Genomic DNA, 16,216 nt, shown 5'->3' with positions numbered 1-16,216 from the left:
CCTATCACCAACCCCTCGACAGCTGGATGCCCTTCCTATCACCAACCCCTCGACAGCTGGATGCCCTTCCTATCACCAACCCCTCGACAGCTGGATGCCCTTCCTATCACCAACCATGCCAAAGCAGACTTTGGAGTCTCCTGTTAAACCATCCAACCAATCAATACTAGCATGGAGAACAGATATTAAAAGGTGGTGATGATGATGTACAAGGGAAGGGTTTATTATATTGAATAAATCAACTCCCTAATCCTTTTATTTGTTTCAGTAATTTGACTGCAGCCATTCTGGAGCATTGCCTTTAGTCAAACAAATCGACCCCAGGACTTATTCTTTGTAAGCCTAGTACTTATTCTATCAGTTCCTTTTTGCTGAACTGCTAAGTTACAGGGACGTAAAAACACCAACATTGGTTGTCAAGCAATGGTGGGGGGGGACAACCACAGACACGCAAACATACACACACACACACACACACACACATGTATATATATATCGTTTCAATTGACTGGTTTAAGTAAATCTCTTCAGAATGCGAATATAGATAGATGCATCAGTTAGGATGCATCTATCTATATTCGCATTCTGAAGAGATTTACTTAAACCAGTCAATTGAAACGATCGTAAATGCTACCTTCATCTTTGCTTCTTTCTTCTTTGTTATCTAATTAAATTAAAGGCATACCAGTGAAAACCATGAGTTTCCCAATGTTATTATATCCATTTTCGTCTCCTATATAACTTAAACTACGGTTTACCAACCGAACCACCTGCTACCATACAAGACTGTACCTACCCAGGTAATAACCGGGAGGGGCCTTTGGATTTAATTATCCCTTAGAGGTATTAAACCCCTCTAACTGATACTTACACTATATATATATATGGAAACTGAAAGAAGCCTGTCATGTGTGTATGTGTGTATATATATATATATATATATATATATATATATACACACACGACAGGCTTCTTTCAGTTTCCATCTACCAAATGCACTCAGAAGGATTTGGTCAGTCCGAGGCTACAGCAGAAGAGACTTGCCCAAGGAGTCATGCAGTGGGACTGAACCTGGAATCATGTGGTCGGTAAGCAAGCTACTTACTACACAGTCACTCCTGCACCTAATTGCAGAGATTTATTACATTAATCCACCACCTTGAGAGATGAAAAGTAAAGTTTCAACTTGTGTTGACTTTAGTATGATTTCTATTTAAGAACATAAATGTATTTATAAGGCATCTAGTTTGGCATGCTGAAGAATCTGGTGACCAACTGCATTAGAAGAAAATGAAAATAATCAGACAGGTTTGTATGGAAGGCTGGTACTGTGGTACCCTACTAAACTGGGACTCCGTTGGTTATGACGATGAGGGTTCCAGTTGATCTGATCAATGAGCAAGTGGCATAGATACACATACCCTTAATGTAGTTCTCAAGGAAATTCAGCATGACACAGAGTGTGACATTTATTATAGTCTTTCTGAATTGAGGGTATAACTCACTTTTGCTACCTGAGTGAACTGGAGCAATGTGAAATAAAGTATCTTGCTCAAGGACACAAGACTATAATAAATAAAGTAAATGGGTTTCTATTGGTCTGGATGATGAGGATGCTTGATGAACTGAAGTCCCTACTCATTTTATTTGCATGTAAATGGTTGCGCATTCCACAGTAACAAGGTCACCACCACCATTTAATGTCCGTGGTCTATGCTGGTATGGGTTGGACAGTTAGACAAAAGCTGGTAAGCCAGAAGAAGACTGTACCAAGTTCCACTGTCTGCTTTGACATGGTTTCTATGGCTGGGTTCCCTTACCTAATGCCAACCACTTCACAGAGTGTGACAGCAGTCCCAGTGAGGTCACCAAGTAATTCACAAGACAAGACCCTTCAACTGAATGGCGTTTGTAATGTAATCCTCATGTAATCCTAATGATAAACAACATTAGTTGTAACATTTGTGTCACTGTCTCCTTAATGAATCATATTAATGTCAATAAAAGCATTTAGACCATTACATGTTCTTGTTTGTCACTTGCAGTGGATTTACTTATGTACTTATTCAATTTTTATCACATTAGGTGAACAACAGTGATATCAGTTACAGGTTTCTATTGGTTTACTCAATGATTCACCAAATCTCCAACAAGAATGACAAGGGTTTGTGTGTACAAGTTTTTCGAAGGCACGCACACACTCACAAGTAAATATCACAGTGAATATTTTTATTTGAAAGCATCAATTTCCCAGTTTTCTTGTCATTTTTCTTTGGTAAATGAATATACACATATGTACATACATACACACATATATATCTCAATCATCATTTTTATCTCCATTTTCCCATGTTTGCATGGCTAGAGCAGGTCTTCTCAGCAAAGAGTCTTGCTACTTGTCTGGTCACTCACCATTTCTTCTCTGAGGTTTATCATCCTAACATCATCTTTCACCACTTCTGTCCATGTCTTCCTTGATCTTCTTTCATAAGTTCCTTCCATTTTGATTAGTTAACCTTCCTTTACTGAACTGCCATCCCTACAGAGCACACTCAATATTTTCTAGTCTTCACACATATTCTAGATGCAAAGCCCATGTTTTCATTACCATACAACATCATACACAGGCATCAGAGAAGATACCTTTGTTGCTAGCAGTTGTGTGAGGTCCTTAAGAATTTCTCACCTTGTTCTTAGTTAGGTTGCTATGGTTTTGGAATACCCTCCTCAACTGTTAATTAGATCACCTTGTTAATGGAGAAGCTATCCTTCTACATATCTTTCCAAGCATTTGGAGAAATTTATTTTGCATATACTCTTACCAATAACTACTTCTGTGTATCTGCCAAATACAAAGTCTTTTTTATCTGTCAGCCTGCCTGTGATCCCACAAGATAGGCTTCTGCACTGTTTCCACTAAAAAAATTCCACTTAATGCAATTGATTAACCTGAGGCCATAGCAAAAGACATTTACTGAAGAGGCTGTGCTGGAATTGAACCTGGAACCATGTGGTTGCATGCACAAGTCATACTTGCACCACCCGTTGTTGTTACTTCCTCTCTCTTCTTTAAAAGAAATATTTTTATTTTGTCTGAGAAAGGATAGCACTTCATAATCTTTAAAGACCTCTTAGAGTGAATGAAATCAAGGCAGTCGATGTTTGAATTTGAAATTCAGTAACTGATGCCTGTAAGGAAAACGTGGGCAGAAAGGAAATTCCAAAGAGTTACAGTCTGGGGGAAGGACTATTTTGGTAAAGAATTAAGTTATGAATCTTAAGAAGGCAAAATGTATTGTTGATAAAGAAGAGAAGTAAGTGCATTGGAATGACTTGTTGTGCAGTTTGTCGGTTCAGAGGAATAAAATAGCTGTAGTAATGATTGAAGAGGTAGCAGAGAGAAACAGTGTTGTTACAGGTTTTAACATCTTTGTGACTAAGTCTTTGCTAATTGATCAGATTATTTCTTTTTTTTAGATATGGTATAGGAGGATATTTATGAGTATGGCAGCAACACTCTCCCAGATATATAAGCAGAACTCTGATGACAGGAGCGCTTAAGCCTTCTTTGCAGCAAGTCGAAAACTGATCAGAGTTGAAGTATTTTCTTGATGCCATTGAAAGAAAATAAGCTCCTGCAGCCACAGAGGAGGGTTTTTCAAGGTTTCTAAGGTGCAATCTATAGGTCCAGCACTTGTTCAGCCCAAAGTCAGTCCTTACAGAGCAGTTCTATGATCGAAGACGTTCCAACCTGGACCATACAGTTTTTTTTTTAGCAGTATGTCACAGCTACATTACACAAAATGTCTTTTCTTCTCCTTAGATAGTATCATGTAATTTGATGGAGATTTGGCTACTATTTCTTGCAAATCAAGAGATAATGTAAAGGTTCCTTTGTTGGTTCTGGCTTTCTGTGTCATCTATGGAAAATCTGAAGAAGCCAAAGTGAAATTAGTCTGATATACATTGTCATTATCACCGTTTTATTTCTGGTTTCCATACTGGCCTAGGTTGGACATCACAGCTCACTTGAATTTTCCATTTTTGGTATGGATTCTAAAGCTGAATGCAACTTCCTATCATTAACCACTTTACAGAGAGTACTTTTTTTTTTAAATTAAACTTTTCTTAAGCCCTACTATTCATAAAGCTAGTTAACAATATTCCTAGCAGTTATGTCCGTCACTTTGCCCCCACAAACTCACTTAACTGTACATGTTTCTTGGAGTAAAAATATATTTTTCTTTGTCAAATCATGAAGACATTGTTAGCCACAGATGTCAGCCCTCTCATCCAGCCATGATGGATTATATTATTTACAGATAATGACTGAGTTGGGTTTAGAAGATAAAGGTATACTCAGGATTAAATTAATTAGAGGAGAGTCTGTAAGTAAAAAAATAACAAAAATATTCTTTGATGTAGCATGATTATGTTATCAAATCCTATCCTTTCTATTTAAAGGAATTTAATGCTTTCTCCAAATATATGGTTAAATGTTGTACTTTTAATGAGAAACTAACACAGCAAGGATATTTTATTTTGGAACATGACCACAAACTGATTGGGAGAGGAGATGTTCATAAAATTTTCTATTTGGTACATATTGTGTTGCAGTTTTATAATTTAATTTCCTTGACACTGTAAAAGATCTCTTGAGAAATGGTTTAAATGACACATGCTATTTTATTCCCACCTTCCATTTTGCACTCAGTCTCGACACCAAAGCTGACCTTTTTTAGATACCCTATAATTTCCTGGGAGCTACAATTCAGAGCAGACCAGTAAGATTCAGTTCACAACATCTACTGCGATGATCTGCTTCCAACACCTCAAAAACCATTGATGTAAAACATGTCTTATTACAAGCAAACTCTTCAAAACCTTAAGTTGAACCACTAAAACACTTTCGCTAAATATAGTTTACTTTTGAGATTAAAAAAATTAAAATCCCCAAATCTCAAAAGGTGTTTATTTTATCAAATGAGGACAGATGGCTTTGCCTAAGTTCTAATAAGAATTGAAGATGGCTTATACTGTATCAGTATAAGCAGGTGGCACGTAAAATACACCATTTTGAGCGTGGCCGTTACCAGTGCTGCCTGACTGGCCTTCGTGCCGGTGGCACGTAAAAGCACCCACTACACTCTCGGAGTGGTTGGCATTAGGAAAGGCATCCAGCTGTAGAAACTCTGCCAAATCAGATTGGAGCCTGGTGTAGCCACCTGGTTCACCAGTCCTCAGTCAGATCGTCCAACCCATGCTAGCATGGAAAACAGATGTTAAATGATAATGAGGATGATGATTTCTCAACAACAACAAACCCATTTTATTTTGGTATTTTTCTCTCATACTTTATCCTTCTCTTCATTCTCCTAACAAAGTCCATCCCCAACCATCAGAATTCATAGGTTTGCAACTAACTGCATGGCAATCTCACTAGTGCTGCTGCCATTAAAAAAAAAAGCACCTAGTACATACTCTAAAATGGTTGGCATTAGGAAAGGCATCCAGCTGTAGAAACCATGTCAAAGCAGACAATGTAGTCCTTGGACTTGTCAATTTGTCCAACCCATGCCAACATGGAACGTGAATGTTAAACAATGATGATAATCTCAAAAGTTGCTAGGCCTTTCATCAATAAAATATAAGCATGTGCTTCGGGTATCAAAAGAAGAGACGCGGCACCACAGAAATAGTAAATGGTTTACAGCACAAAAAGACATTACTTTAAACTTGCTTAAATAATATTTGGGATGCCTTATCTCTACCAAGTATAGAAGCAGATGTGTTACCTAAGATTAATTTTGAGGGTCTGATCAAAGTCTTTGCAAATAAATAAAAGTAGGAGAAAACTTTTCAAACATAAATAAAGCAGAAGCATACAAAATAAAACAAACATAACACACGATAGGCTTCCACACGGTTTCCATCCACCGAATTCACTCACAAAGACAATGGTCAACTCAAAACTATAGTAGAAGACACTTGCCCAAGATGCCACGCAGTGGGACTGAACCTGAAACCACATGGTTGCAAAGTGAGGTTCTTAACCACACAGCCATGCCTAAGACAAATAAATCCTGAAGAATCACGGCATATAATGTAACTGGATAAGGTACTCTCTATTTGCCCCAGTCCGTTTAGCTGACAACAATTTTAACTAATACATCACGGTTGAGTTATTTATTACTGGCAGAAAGCACATTCAACAGTAAAAAAAAAAATACAATAAAATAAAAAATATTTAGTACAACAGCATGTAATAATTAAAATATTCCCTTCCCATACTGAAAAAAGATTGAAAAAAGAAAAGAAATTAAATTGAAATCTTGGAAATATAATTTGTGAATTTACTTGAGAATGTTCATAAAAGCTGCACATCATTCTGATTTATCAGGAAGATGTAAAATTTTACTGATCTTTATTTCACATCTAGCTGTTGAGGTATCTTTTAACTCTGCCATCAAACTAGACCTTGGTTTCTATATTTGAATATAACAACACAGGTATGCTAATACTTGGTAAATTTTTCAAGTTCAGCACATGAAGAAAGGGGAAAAGAAATGTAGATCTAAGTTACATTTTGTACATATGCTTCTAAAGTCTTGCTCCCCATTTGATTAATTTCCAGGAGTTTCGGTTACAAAACAGGTAGTGAAATAAAGTATCTTGCTCAAGGACACAAGACTATAATAAATAGAGTAAATGGGTTTCTATTGGTCTGGATGATGAGGATGCTTGATGAACTGAAGTCCCTACTCATTTTATTTGCATGTAAATGGTTGCGCATTCCACAGTAACAAGGTCACCACCACCATTTAATGTCCGTGGTCTATGCTGGTATGGGTTGGACAGTCAGACAAAAGATGGTAAGCCAGAAGAGGACTGTACCAAGTTCCACTGTCTGCTTTGACATGGTTTCTATGGCTGGGTTCCCTTACAGGTAGTGTTAAAACTTTCCAAAATAATTTGATTGTCTTCTTGTCTGCAGAGATGTTGTCATGAAAATTTTCAATAGTTTCTGCCTTCTTTCATACCTGCTTATTTCTCTGCTAGAAAAGCTCAATATAAATGAAATCTGAAGAGCTATCAAATATATATGTTTACACATTAAGTCCACAAGACCAGCGGTTATGGCATTACATTTAATTCCTTCATGGTCGTTTCAACAATACATGACCCAAATGCATCATGAATAATAAATATGTCTGATGAGGGGAACATGGATCACATGTAATATGTTGTAATATTACATTGCCACTAATGTTCATTTTTTTTTACCTTTTACTTGTTTCAGTCCGTAGACTGTGGCCATGCTGGGGCACTGCCTTGAAACGCTTTTAGTTGAATGAATTGACCCCAGGACTTATTTTTAAAAGCCTGGTACTCATTCTATTTTGATGAACTGCTAAGTCACAGCGATGTAAATGCACCAACATCGGTTGTCAAGCGATGGTGGTGGACAAACACAGACACACATATAAAACAAGCTTCTTTCAGTTTCCATCTACCAAATCCACTCACAAGACTTTGGTCGGCTTGAGGCTACAGCAGAAGACACTTAGCCAAGGTGCCACGCAGTGGGACTGAACCCAGAATCATGTGATTGGGATCAAATTTGTTACCACACAGCCACATCTTAATGAAAGAATAAATGTAATACCATAACCTCCATTCTAGGAATTATCGTATCATATTCTGCCACTAATAAATTATCCCTGGAATCAGTTTGTATTAATGGTTTCCTTTAAAGGAAACTATTTAAACACTGTTAGCCAGTATTTGCAGGAGTGCTAACTGAGGATACAACCTGGGTTTATAAATTCTCTTTTATCCATTATATATATTTTAAAAACTGCTAATTAAAGAACTAAAATTAAACTTGAATAATTCCTAAAACTTGGTATGATCATAATTTTTATGTTTTCCCCACTTTTCCTTGTTTTTTTTTAAAAATCAATGAAAGCTATGAGATTTCATCTAAATACTAAATTAGATTTTCAATTGTTAGATTCCCCAAAATAGAAAGTTAATTAATAATAACAAACATTTTGATAAATTCCTCATAAAAATAAATTATACGTGTTAAGAAGAAAATAAAATAAAAGTTTAGCAGAAAAACCTGAATAAAATTTGTGAGATGTCTTTCGTAATGGTGAGAAACATTCCCAGAAGAAGTAGATATTGTATGAAGAAACAGTTTAATGTTATTCACGGAGAATAAAACAAGTATGTGTGAAAGTGAGCCATCTCCGAGGGGGGAAATTATGACTGGTAGTTAAATAAAAAGTCGGAGATTGCAACATCTGTTGCAACAAAAAGAAAATGGTAAGCAAGAACTTACTGGCATTGAGCTCGGTTTTAGAGGCAAGAATAGATTCCTTTGTATGGGCTTGTACGGGCTTAGTATCCAACGCCTTTTTACTTTTATCAGTTAGTTTATTATTGTCTTCTATCACCTACAACAAAGATAACATTATCAAGAATAAATTTTCTATCTACTTGATGGTAATGGCTATGAAGTGATACCCTAAAGACGTTACAAAACTTAATTAGATAGATAAATAAAAAAAAAGAAGAGAAAATAAATAGAAAACAAAATGAAAAGAAAATTCTTGCCCTACCCCCAGATTTCCATTCCTTTCATTTATTAAGGTGTTTCTAGTTTGATGAGTTTAATTTCGAGTATTGATTACTTTTCTACCTTACATGTATCAGTTTCTAAAATTAAGACCTGACTGACCCTAAACAGTTATTACTACTCATTTGTGATAAAATTGCTGAAAACATTTCGATGAAATATTGTAGATATACGATACAGAAGTTAGACTAAAATAAAGCGTGACTGGTCCCTTTTGCTATTTTCTACTTTCCCCTTATAGTTTGTGTTTAAACTTTGGCTTAAAATTGTTATGTTATCCCACAGAAATCAAAATAAAACTACACTATAATTAATTATCCAATTTTTCTACAGTAGTATTTGATTTTGGTGTTATACACAACATCAAGGTAGAGATATTTCTCTTCACCGTTCCGCTTTGAATAGACAAGTACAATCCTTGATTGAGTTATTTAAAAGAATGGTTCCCATGTGTGATGAAAGAAGCAACATCAAAATACAATACATAAAATAAAAAAAAAAATAGCATTCATATAATTTGTTAAAAAATGTTTTAATTGCACAAAAAATATGGAAAGCTAAATGGTTATTCTACAAACACGAAAAAAAAAGTTTGTTTCTTCCATTTGTTTTGGGTTTTACTAATGCTTGTGCCATGTAACACAGTTTTATGATGTTTAGAAAGAAAATCATATCTAGGTAATGCCTGTCAACATTGGACTACTTAATAATATCACATTGGTGCCAACTAGTTGGGCACAGTTGATACACACTAATTAGATGAACACAGCCAGCTGACATTTACTAATTAAAGTACAGTCTGTAAACATTAACTAGTTAGGCACAGCTTGTAGACACTGATTGGTTTGGCATACAGCCTCTGAATGTCAATTAAATAGGCACAACCTGTAAACATTTATTAGATAGACAGATTGTAGAATGTCAGATAAATTAGACAGACAGTAGAATGTCAAAAAATAGACATTGTCTGTAATTGGCTACTAGTAAGAATGCGTCTTGGACATATTTATTTACAATAAATATTGACTCTTTGTAGAGAGAGAAAAAGAAAGAGGATTACTTAAGGACTATTTGAACCAATGTAAAACTGTCAAAAAGGTTTTTGATATTATGAATAAGTTTTAAACATCACTGAAATTTCAAAGCAGTTAAAAAAATATATATATATAATACATATATATATTTCAAATATAATCATATTTTTTTTTCTTCTTACTTGTCAAGAAAATTGACAAAAATCTTTGAATGACAAAGTATTATCCATAGATCTGAGCTAACCTTTTTTTTTTTCTTTTCTTTTGTGCTGTCCTGACGATTGGGCTGGGGAAGTATAACAACATCAACAACAACATTTATAACATAAAAAAAAAGAAAAGAAAAGAAAAGAAATAGAACGAGAACTGAAATATTGCAGGATATGTTAGTCTAAGTAGGAGGAAGGAGGGAAGGTTGGAAAGAATGGGCAGGGGTGTCTCTCGTTTTTTTTTTTGCTTGTTTGTTTATTTTTATGTTTGTTTTGATTGTTATATTGTTAAAAGATTTCTAAACAATATTGTAGTGACTGCCTCTAGTCTTTCCTGACAGCGATCCACGCAGAATGACAGTCAAGCCAAGACAGTCTTATAATATGTACAGTGAGAAAGGATGCAGTCACTAATGGTTTACCTTTTCCGGTGAATTTTGCTTATTTTTCTTCTTTTTTGGACTTTTTACATCTTTATTTGATGTTTCATCGTTTTCCAATTTTATCATCATTTTTTCCTCTGCATCTGCAGTATTTTTAGTATTTTTTTTTTTAGATTGTGTATTTTTGTTATTCTCTTGTTGTTGGTTTGGCTTTGTAGCCATCTTCTCAGGTTTTGGTGAACCTTTCTCACCCTGTTGCTGGTTAGGTTGAGCAGGTTTTTTGTTTCGCTTTTTTTTGCCAGGACTTGTTTCTTGGGGACTGCAGGCATTTTCTTTTTCAGGATAAGGTATAAGAACAAAATCCTGTAAAAAAAATAAATAAATGCTTATTCTTGAAATTTCTGAATGAGAAAGAAAATAAAAAACGATTACATCTAGCATTTTTGCCAGCCGCACCTAGGACCATTTCATTCTGCTTCTAATATGTATTATGATTTTAAACACAGCATGTCCATATGAGATATTGTCTCAAGACAAATACCACAGTAAATATGCCAATCACAATGTATTAACATTAAGGATGGTACACAAATGGTAATTTTAGTCTAATACTCTTCTGTTGCATATAGAGAATTTTTATTCAGTAGAACAGCTATTTACAACATCGGTGACAGTTTATTCACTAGACAAATTTTGTCTAGGCATGCAGTTTCTCTGAGAGTACATGCTACTGACAGCCCAATGAGACAGACATACTTTGAACATTCTCACCAGCCACTACTATGATGATTTTCATCTGCTTCCAATATATGTTTTTAAACATAGCATATCCACATGAGACACACTGATGTATTAATGTTAAGTTTGATACGAAAATGGCTATTTTAATCTAGGGTGACATAATTTGATCAAAAAACATGATAAAAACTGGTTTTTGAAAGGTCATTTCTCACAAATGCATATGTAGAAATATTGAAACAGGAATTAATGAAAATTTTAGCTTAATAATAATCACCACCAGAGTATGTTCTGTTTTCTATTCCTCATAAAAATGTGTTTAACGTATTTACAAAATTGTTGCTAAAACATTTCTTTTTTCTGTTTCAGGCCGAACCATTTTATTTCAATTGAAACGTAATTGATCTACATTCATTTACTTAGTTTCATCATCAGCGTTATTTAATGTCTATCTTCCATGCTGGCATGGGTTGGACAGTCTGACAGGAGCTGGCAAGACAGGGAACTGCAGCAGGTCCCATAGTCTGATTTGGCCTGGTTTCTACAGCTGGATGCCCTTCCTAACACCAATCACTAGCAAAATATAACAATAGAACAAATTCAGTCAACTATGCTTCCCTCCAGTGTACTGGGTGCTTTTTACATGGTACTGGCACCAGTGCAATAACAATTTATTTCCATCATTTATCAATAACATTTCACCATCAAGAATTTATAATCTATGATAATTCTTCCATGTGAAAGATAAAACAAAAAAAAAAACTTTCTCTTACTTGTTCAACTATTTCTACCAAGGGAGTTTTATTTCTGGCTGGAGATTTTTTAGATGCTTGAACTGGAGGGATTTCTTCAAAGTTAGAATTGTTCTTAGATTGAACAAATTTAGCTTCTGAGGCTGATTCTTTGTTACCAGCTTTAGATTCCTATGGGAGACAGAAAAAGAAAGACAAGCAACATTGAAAAACAACAAATCATTACTACTGCTAGCAATGTAAAAAGATATCTTGTATGAAGACGTTTTTTTTTTTTATAGATAGAATATTTTATATCAGCAGAGTCTCACACATCTGGCAAGATTTGATAATACAATATAACATAATAAACAAAGAGGATTAAAAAATTCATCAGAAAAATACTTCTAATTTGCTAAATATTTAAAGGATTTACAAAAAACAAACCAAGTCTGATTGGATATTAAAACTTCTTCAAGTTTTGCTGTTTCAAATGTGATCTTACCCATTAGGCTAGGCTGACATGGAAAAATAGAACATCGGTGGCACGTAAAAGCACCCACTACACTCTCGGAGTGGTTGGCATTAGGAAGGGCATCCAGCTGTAGAAACTCTGCCAGATCAGATTGGAGCCTGGTGCAGCCTTCTGGCTTGCCAGTCCTCAGTCAAATTGTCCAACCCATGCTAGCATGGAAAGCGGACGTTAAACTATGACGAAAAGAACTTATACCATGTCCAATCAAACACCACTTCAAAATACGGCCTTTTAAAGTTATTGCAAACTTGTTAAGTATTTGTTAAAGACTAGTTTCACTGGCAAAGTAAAGTACATAACATTTAACAGTTCAAATACCCAGTTGAAGAACTGAAGCAGTTTAATCTATGGAAGCCATTAGAAGTTAGGATATACTACCTTACCCTTGTCAACATAGAGGCCCATTAAAATGATATTAATGAATAACAGGTAAACATTTCTTTAAACTGTTACTAGTGTTACAATGGTATAAGAAACACTGTTGCTGCTGCTGCTGCAACCTTCACCATTATTACTATTTTTTGTTTGAAGATATAGCTATAGAGACTAGAGTGGTGGAAATTACTGAAGCAACAGATTACCAGACTGAATCCATTACAAAGATTAAGTTCTTCCTTCTTAACTCCAGAGTTATCACTTTTTAATCTTTCTGGAGGTTAATAAAATAACAACTTTCAAAATGTAATAATAGAACCAATTCAGTCAACTATGCCTTCTTCCTGAGAAAATTGTCCTTGAACCCATCAACATCGTTTAACATCTGTTTTCCATGCTGGCATGGGTTGGACAGTCTGACAGGATTTGACAAGCCACAGAGCCATGTTGAACCCCGGTGTTGGGTTTCTATGGCTGGATGCCCTTCCTCACACCAGCCAATTTATTGGGCATGTACTGGGTACTTATTTCATGTTATTGGCATCTGAGAGGTTTACCAAGTAGGTTGCAAGACAAGAAAACGACAAGAAATGGAGAAGCCCACCTCCCCTAAGTGAGGTGGGTGGAAGTATTCAAAAAGGGAGAGAGTTGGCTTTATGCCAGATATTGGGAGGTTAAAGTATGATAGAGGAACAAGCACAGGTGTCTGGCTATAGAGCAGATATATGACTACTCTGTATATAAGGGCAGGTGGGAGTAACTGGGGAGATAAGATAGTGATGATGGGATGCCAGAATAAAACCCTTAAAAAAGCAAAGAAATTAAAACAATATATTCTAAGTTCCAAGGCACGTTTTAAGGTCTATATTTAGCTCCTGTTTTTAAAGCCTTAAATCAGTAAAAATCCCTATTTTAATACATGGTTATGTGAGTTTATTATAGGTAACATTGCCAGATGATCTGATATCGTTCAAACTACTGATATCTTTCTGAGATCATCTGATATCTTTCAAACAACTTGTGTGGAGTATAATGTAACTATATAAATATGCAATGAAACACCTACAGAGGAATCAAACTCTGACTTCATATCTATTTGGCCATGTTGCTTTAATTTACAATAATTAAAAAAGAAAGGAACAAGAATATGTTAGGAAATATATGGAGTCTTTATAGGCTGACTGGACATCATAAACTGACAACACTGGATTAGGGAAGCAATTTTGTTTCTGACTTGAGATGTAGTGGTAAGAGTCAGAACAGACATATCTATTGTTTCGGTCATTTCTTCAGGTGTAATTGGCCTGACAACCCTGGTATGCACCCACAGGCAAAACTCGCAGTAGCAAGAGACTAACTTGACCAAAATAAGTAATATTATTAATCCCTACTATGGTATCAAATACTCTTTCTTTCAACAACTAACACTAGATATGTGTGTGTGTGTGTGTGTACATATATATATATCAAAACAGGAGATTAAAAAGAATTTTTGGTTTTATTTAATTCTCATTCATTTTCCCCAATCTCCTGTTTTGATATGTAATTACTGTGCAAAAACTATTTCCCAGTATTTTTCAACTCTTATGCATTCCCCACACAAATATAACACCTACATACAACCTTGAAGTACTAGAATAAGCAGATGTGTTTCACGATGACACAGCTTGGATTATAACCTTATCCCACATAATATATATATCATACTAAATAGAGAGAGACTTACCTCATTTTTCTTCTTTGATTTCTTTTTGGAAGTTGATTCTGCAGATGGGGCTAGGTTCTCCTTCTTGCCAGGTTGCTCAGAACCAGTTTGCTTTTTATCAGATTGCTCAGATTGTTTCTTTGAGGGCTGAGGACTTTTTTCCTTCTTGCCACTCTGCTCAGATCCCTTCTTGCTGGATTGCTCAGAACCTTTTTTGCCACTCTGTTCAGACCCTTTCTTGACAGTCTGATCAGATCCCTTTTCACCAGTCTGTTCTGATCCCTTTTTGCCAGTTTGTTCCGATCCCTTCTTGCCGGTCTGTTCCGATCCCTTCTTGCCAGCCTGTTCAGACCCCTTCTTTCCAGCCTGCTCAGACCCCTTCTTTCCAGACTGTTCTGATTCCTTTTCTTTTTTATTTGCTTGTGCAGCATTTTTGTCTTTCTTAGTGGGTTGAGGGCTTTTCTCCTTGCTAGAATGCTCAACAGATTTTTCCTTTTTAGTAGGTTGAGGGCTTTTTTCTTTAGAAGACTGCTGGGAGCCTTTTTCTTTTTTACTAGCCTGTTCAGAACCCTTATCTTGCTTGCTGCTCTGTTCAGAGCCCTTATCTTTCTTGCCTTCGTCCTTCTTACCTGACTGTTCAGCAGCCTTCTCTTTTTTAGAAGCCCCAGGACTTTTTTCCTTGGTCGTTCCCTGTACAGATGAGGCAGTTATTTTTTCCTTTTTAGTGATCTTATCTGCTGTCTGAGCATTATTCTTTGATGGTTGTTTAGAGGTTGGTGACTCCCTCTTTTTGGAAGTTTTTTCTACATTCTGTGCAACGATCTCTTCAACCACTATTTCATTTTTCCCTTTATTCTTTTTTTCTTTGCGAGAACGTTGTGTTGTCCAACCTGTCAAAACAACAAAATAACATGAACGATAAGAAGAGGCTTGAAATATTTTCTATTATAATTCACCTATCTTAAAACTAAAACAAACTAATTTTTGGGAGGAGTATATAACAGGTAAAGTGAAAGGACCATGGCCCAGTGGTTAAGGTGTAGGCATTCACAATCACAAGAATTTTATGTTGCTCCAATCCACTCAGCTGTAAATGAATATAACTGCAATGGACTGGCATCCAGTTCAGGGGTAATCTTGTGATCTCGGCCATTTATATTCCACAGAAATTGAGTAACCAGTTCCCTCAGTCCTAGGGCTCAAGACAGCAATGTCCAGGGGTCAATGATGATGAAACAACAGTTAATATGGTATCTTAACACTACTGAATATCAATATAATGTGATGAGCCAATGAATGAGTCAGTAAGTGGTCATTCTAAATGCTAGAAATAGCAGCCAAATCACCCTAATATCACACCCATAGTGTGTCAGAAAAGAACACCTAAGGATAATGAGAGCTTGAGTTATATGCACTTAGAAAACAGACAGGATAATTACGACTGGAATGCCTTTGATAGTAGGCCTACTTGATTTGGAGTAAATTACAATAACAACGTGAGCTGTGTGAAAATAAACATAAAAATACATAAAGAATACCGGTTTTGCTGTGAAACAAATTTAAATTGTTAAATAAATATCTCAGATTCATGAGTTTTGTTTGTTTTAACTCTTTACTCTTTCTCTTTTACTCTTTTACTTATTTCAGTCATTTGACTGTGGCCATGCTGGAGCACCGCCTTTAGTCGAGCAAATCGACCCTAGGACTTATTCTTTGTAAGCCTAGTACTTATTCTATCGGTCTCTTTTGCCGAACCGCTAAGTTACAGGGACGTAAACACACCAGCATCGGTTGTCAAGCAATGTTGGGGGGGACAAACACAGACACACAAACATACACACACACATGTATGTATATATATA

General features: G+C 35.7%; 1 protein-coding gene across 1 annotated transcript in view; it reads right to left on the bottom strand.

The window, feature by feature from the left end:
* The window catches only part of LOC106874386 (cylicin-2), a 47,863-nt gene that overhangs the window by 2,002 nt on the left and 29,645 nt on the right, over window positions 1-16,216 (bottom strand). Inside the window, exons 4-8 of the mRNA XM_014922101.2 lie at window positions 15,794-15,855; window positions 14,376-15,296; window positions 11,782-11,931; window positions 10,310-10,633; window positions 8,348-8,462 (exon numbers count right to left, since the gene is read on the bottom strand). Of these exons, the coding sequence (XP_014777587.1) occupies window positions 8,348-8,462; window positions 10,310-10,633; window positions 11,782-11,931; window positions 14,376-15,296; window positions 15,794-15,855 (1,572 nt within the window). The remainder of the gene's footprint in view (window positions 1-8,347; window positions 8,463-10,309; window positions 10,634-11,781; window positions 11,932-14,375; window positions 15,297-15,793; window positions 15,856-16,216) is intronic.

Source organism: Octopus bimaculoides, chromosome 8 (genome assembly GCF_001194135.2).
Source record: "Octopus bimaculoides isolate UCB-OBI-ISO-001 chromosome 8, ASM119413v2, whole genome shotgun sequence".
Classification (NCBI taxonomy): domain Eukaryota; kingdom Metazoa; phylum Mollusca; class Cephalopoda; order Octopoda; family Octopodidae; genus Octopus; species Octopus bimaculoides.
Note: the sequence above shows the minus strand (reverse complement) of the source record. Positions and strands in the feature narration are given on the sequence as shown.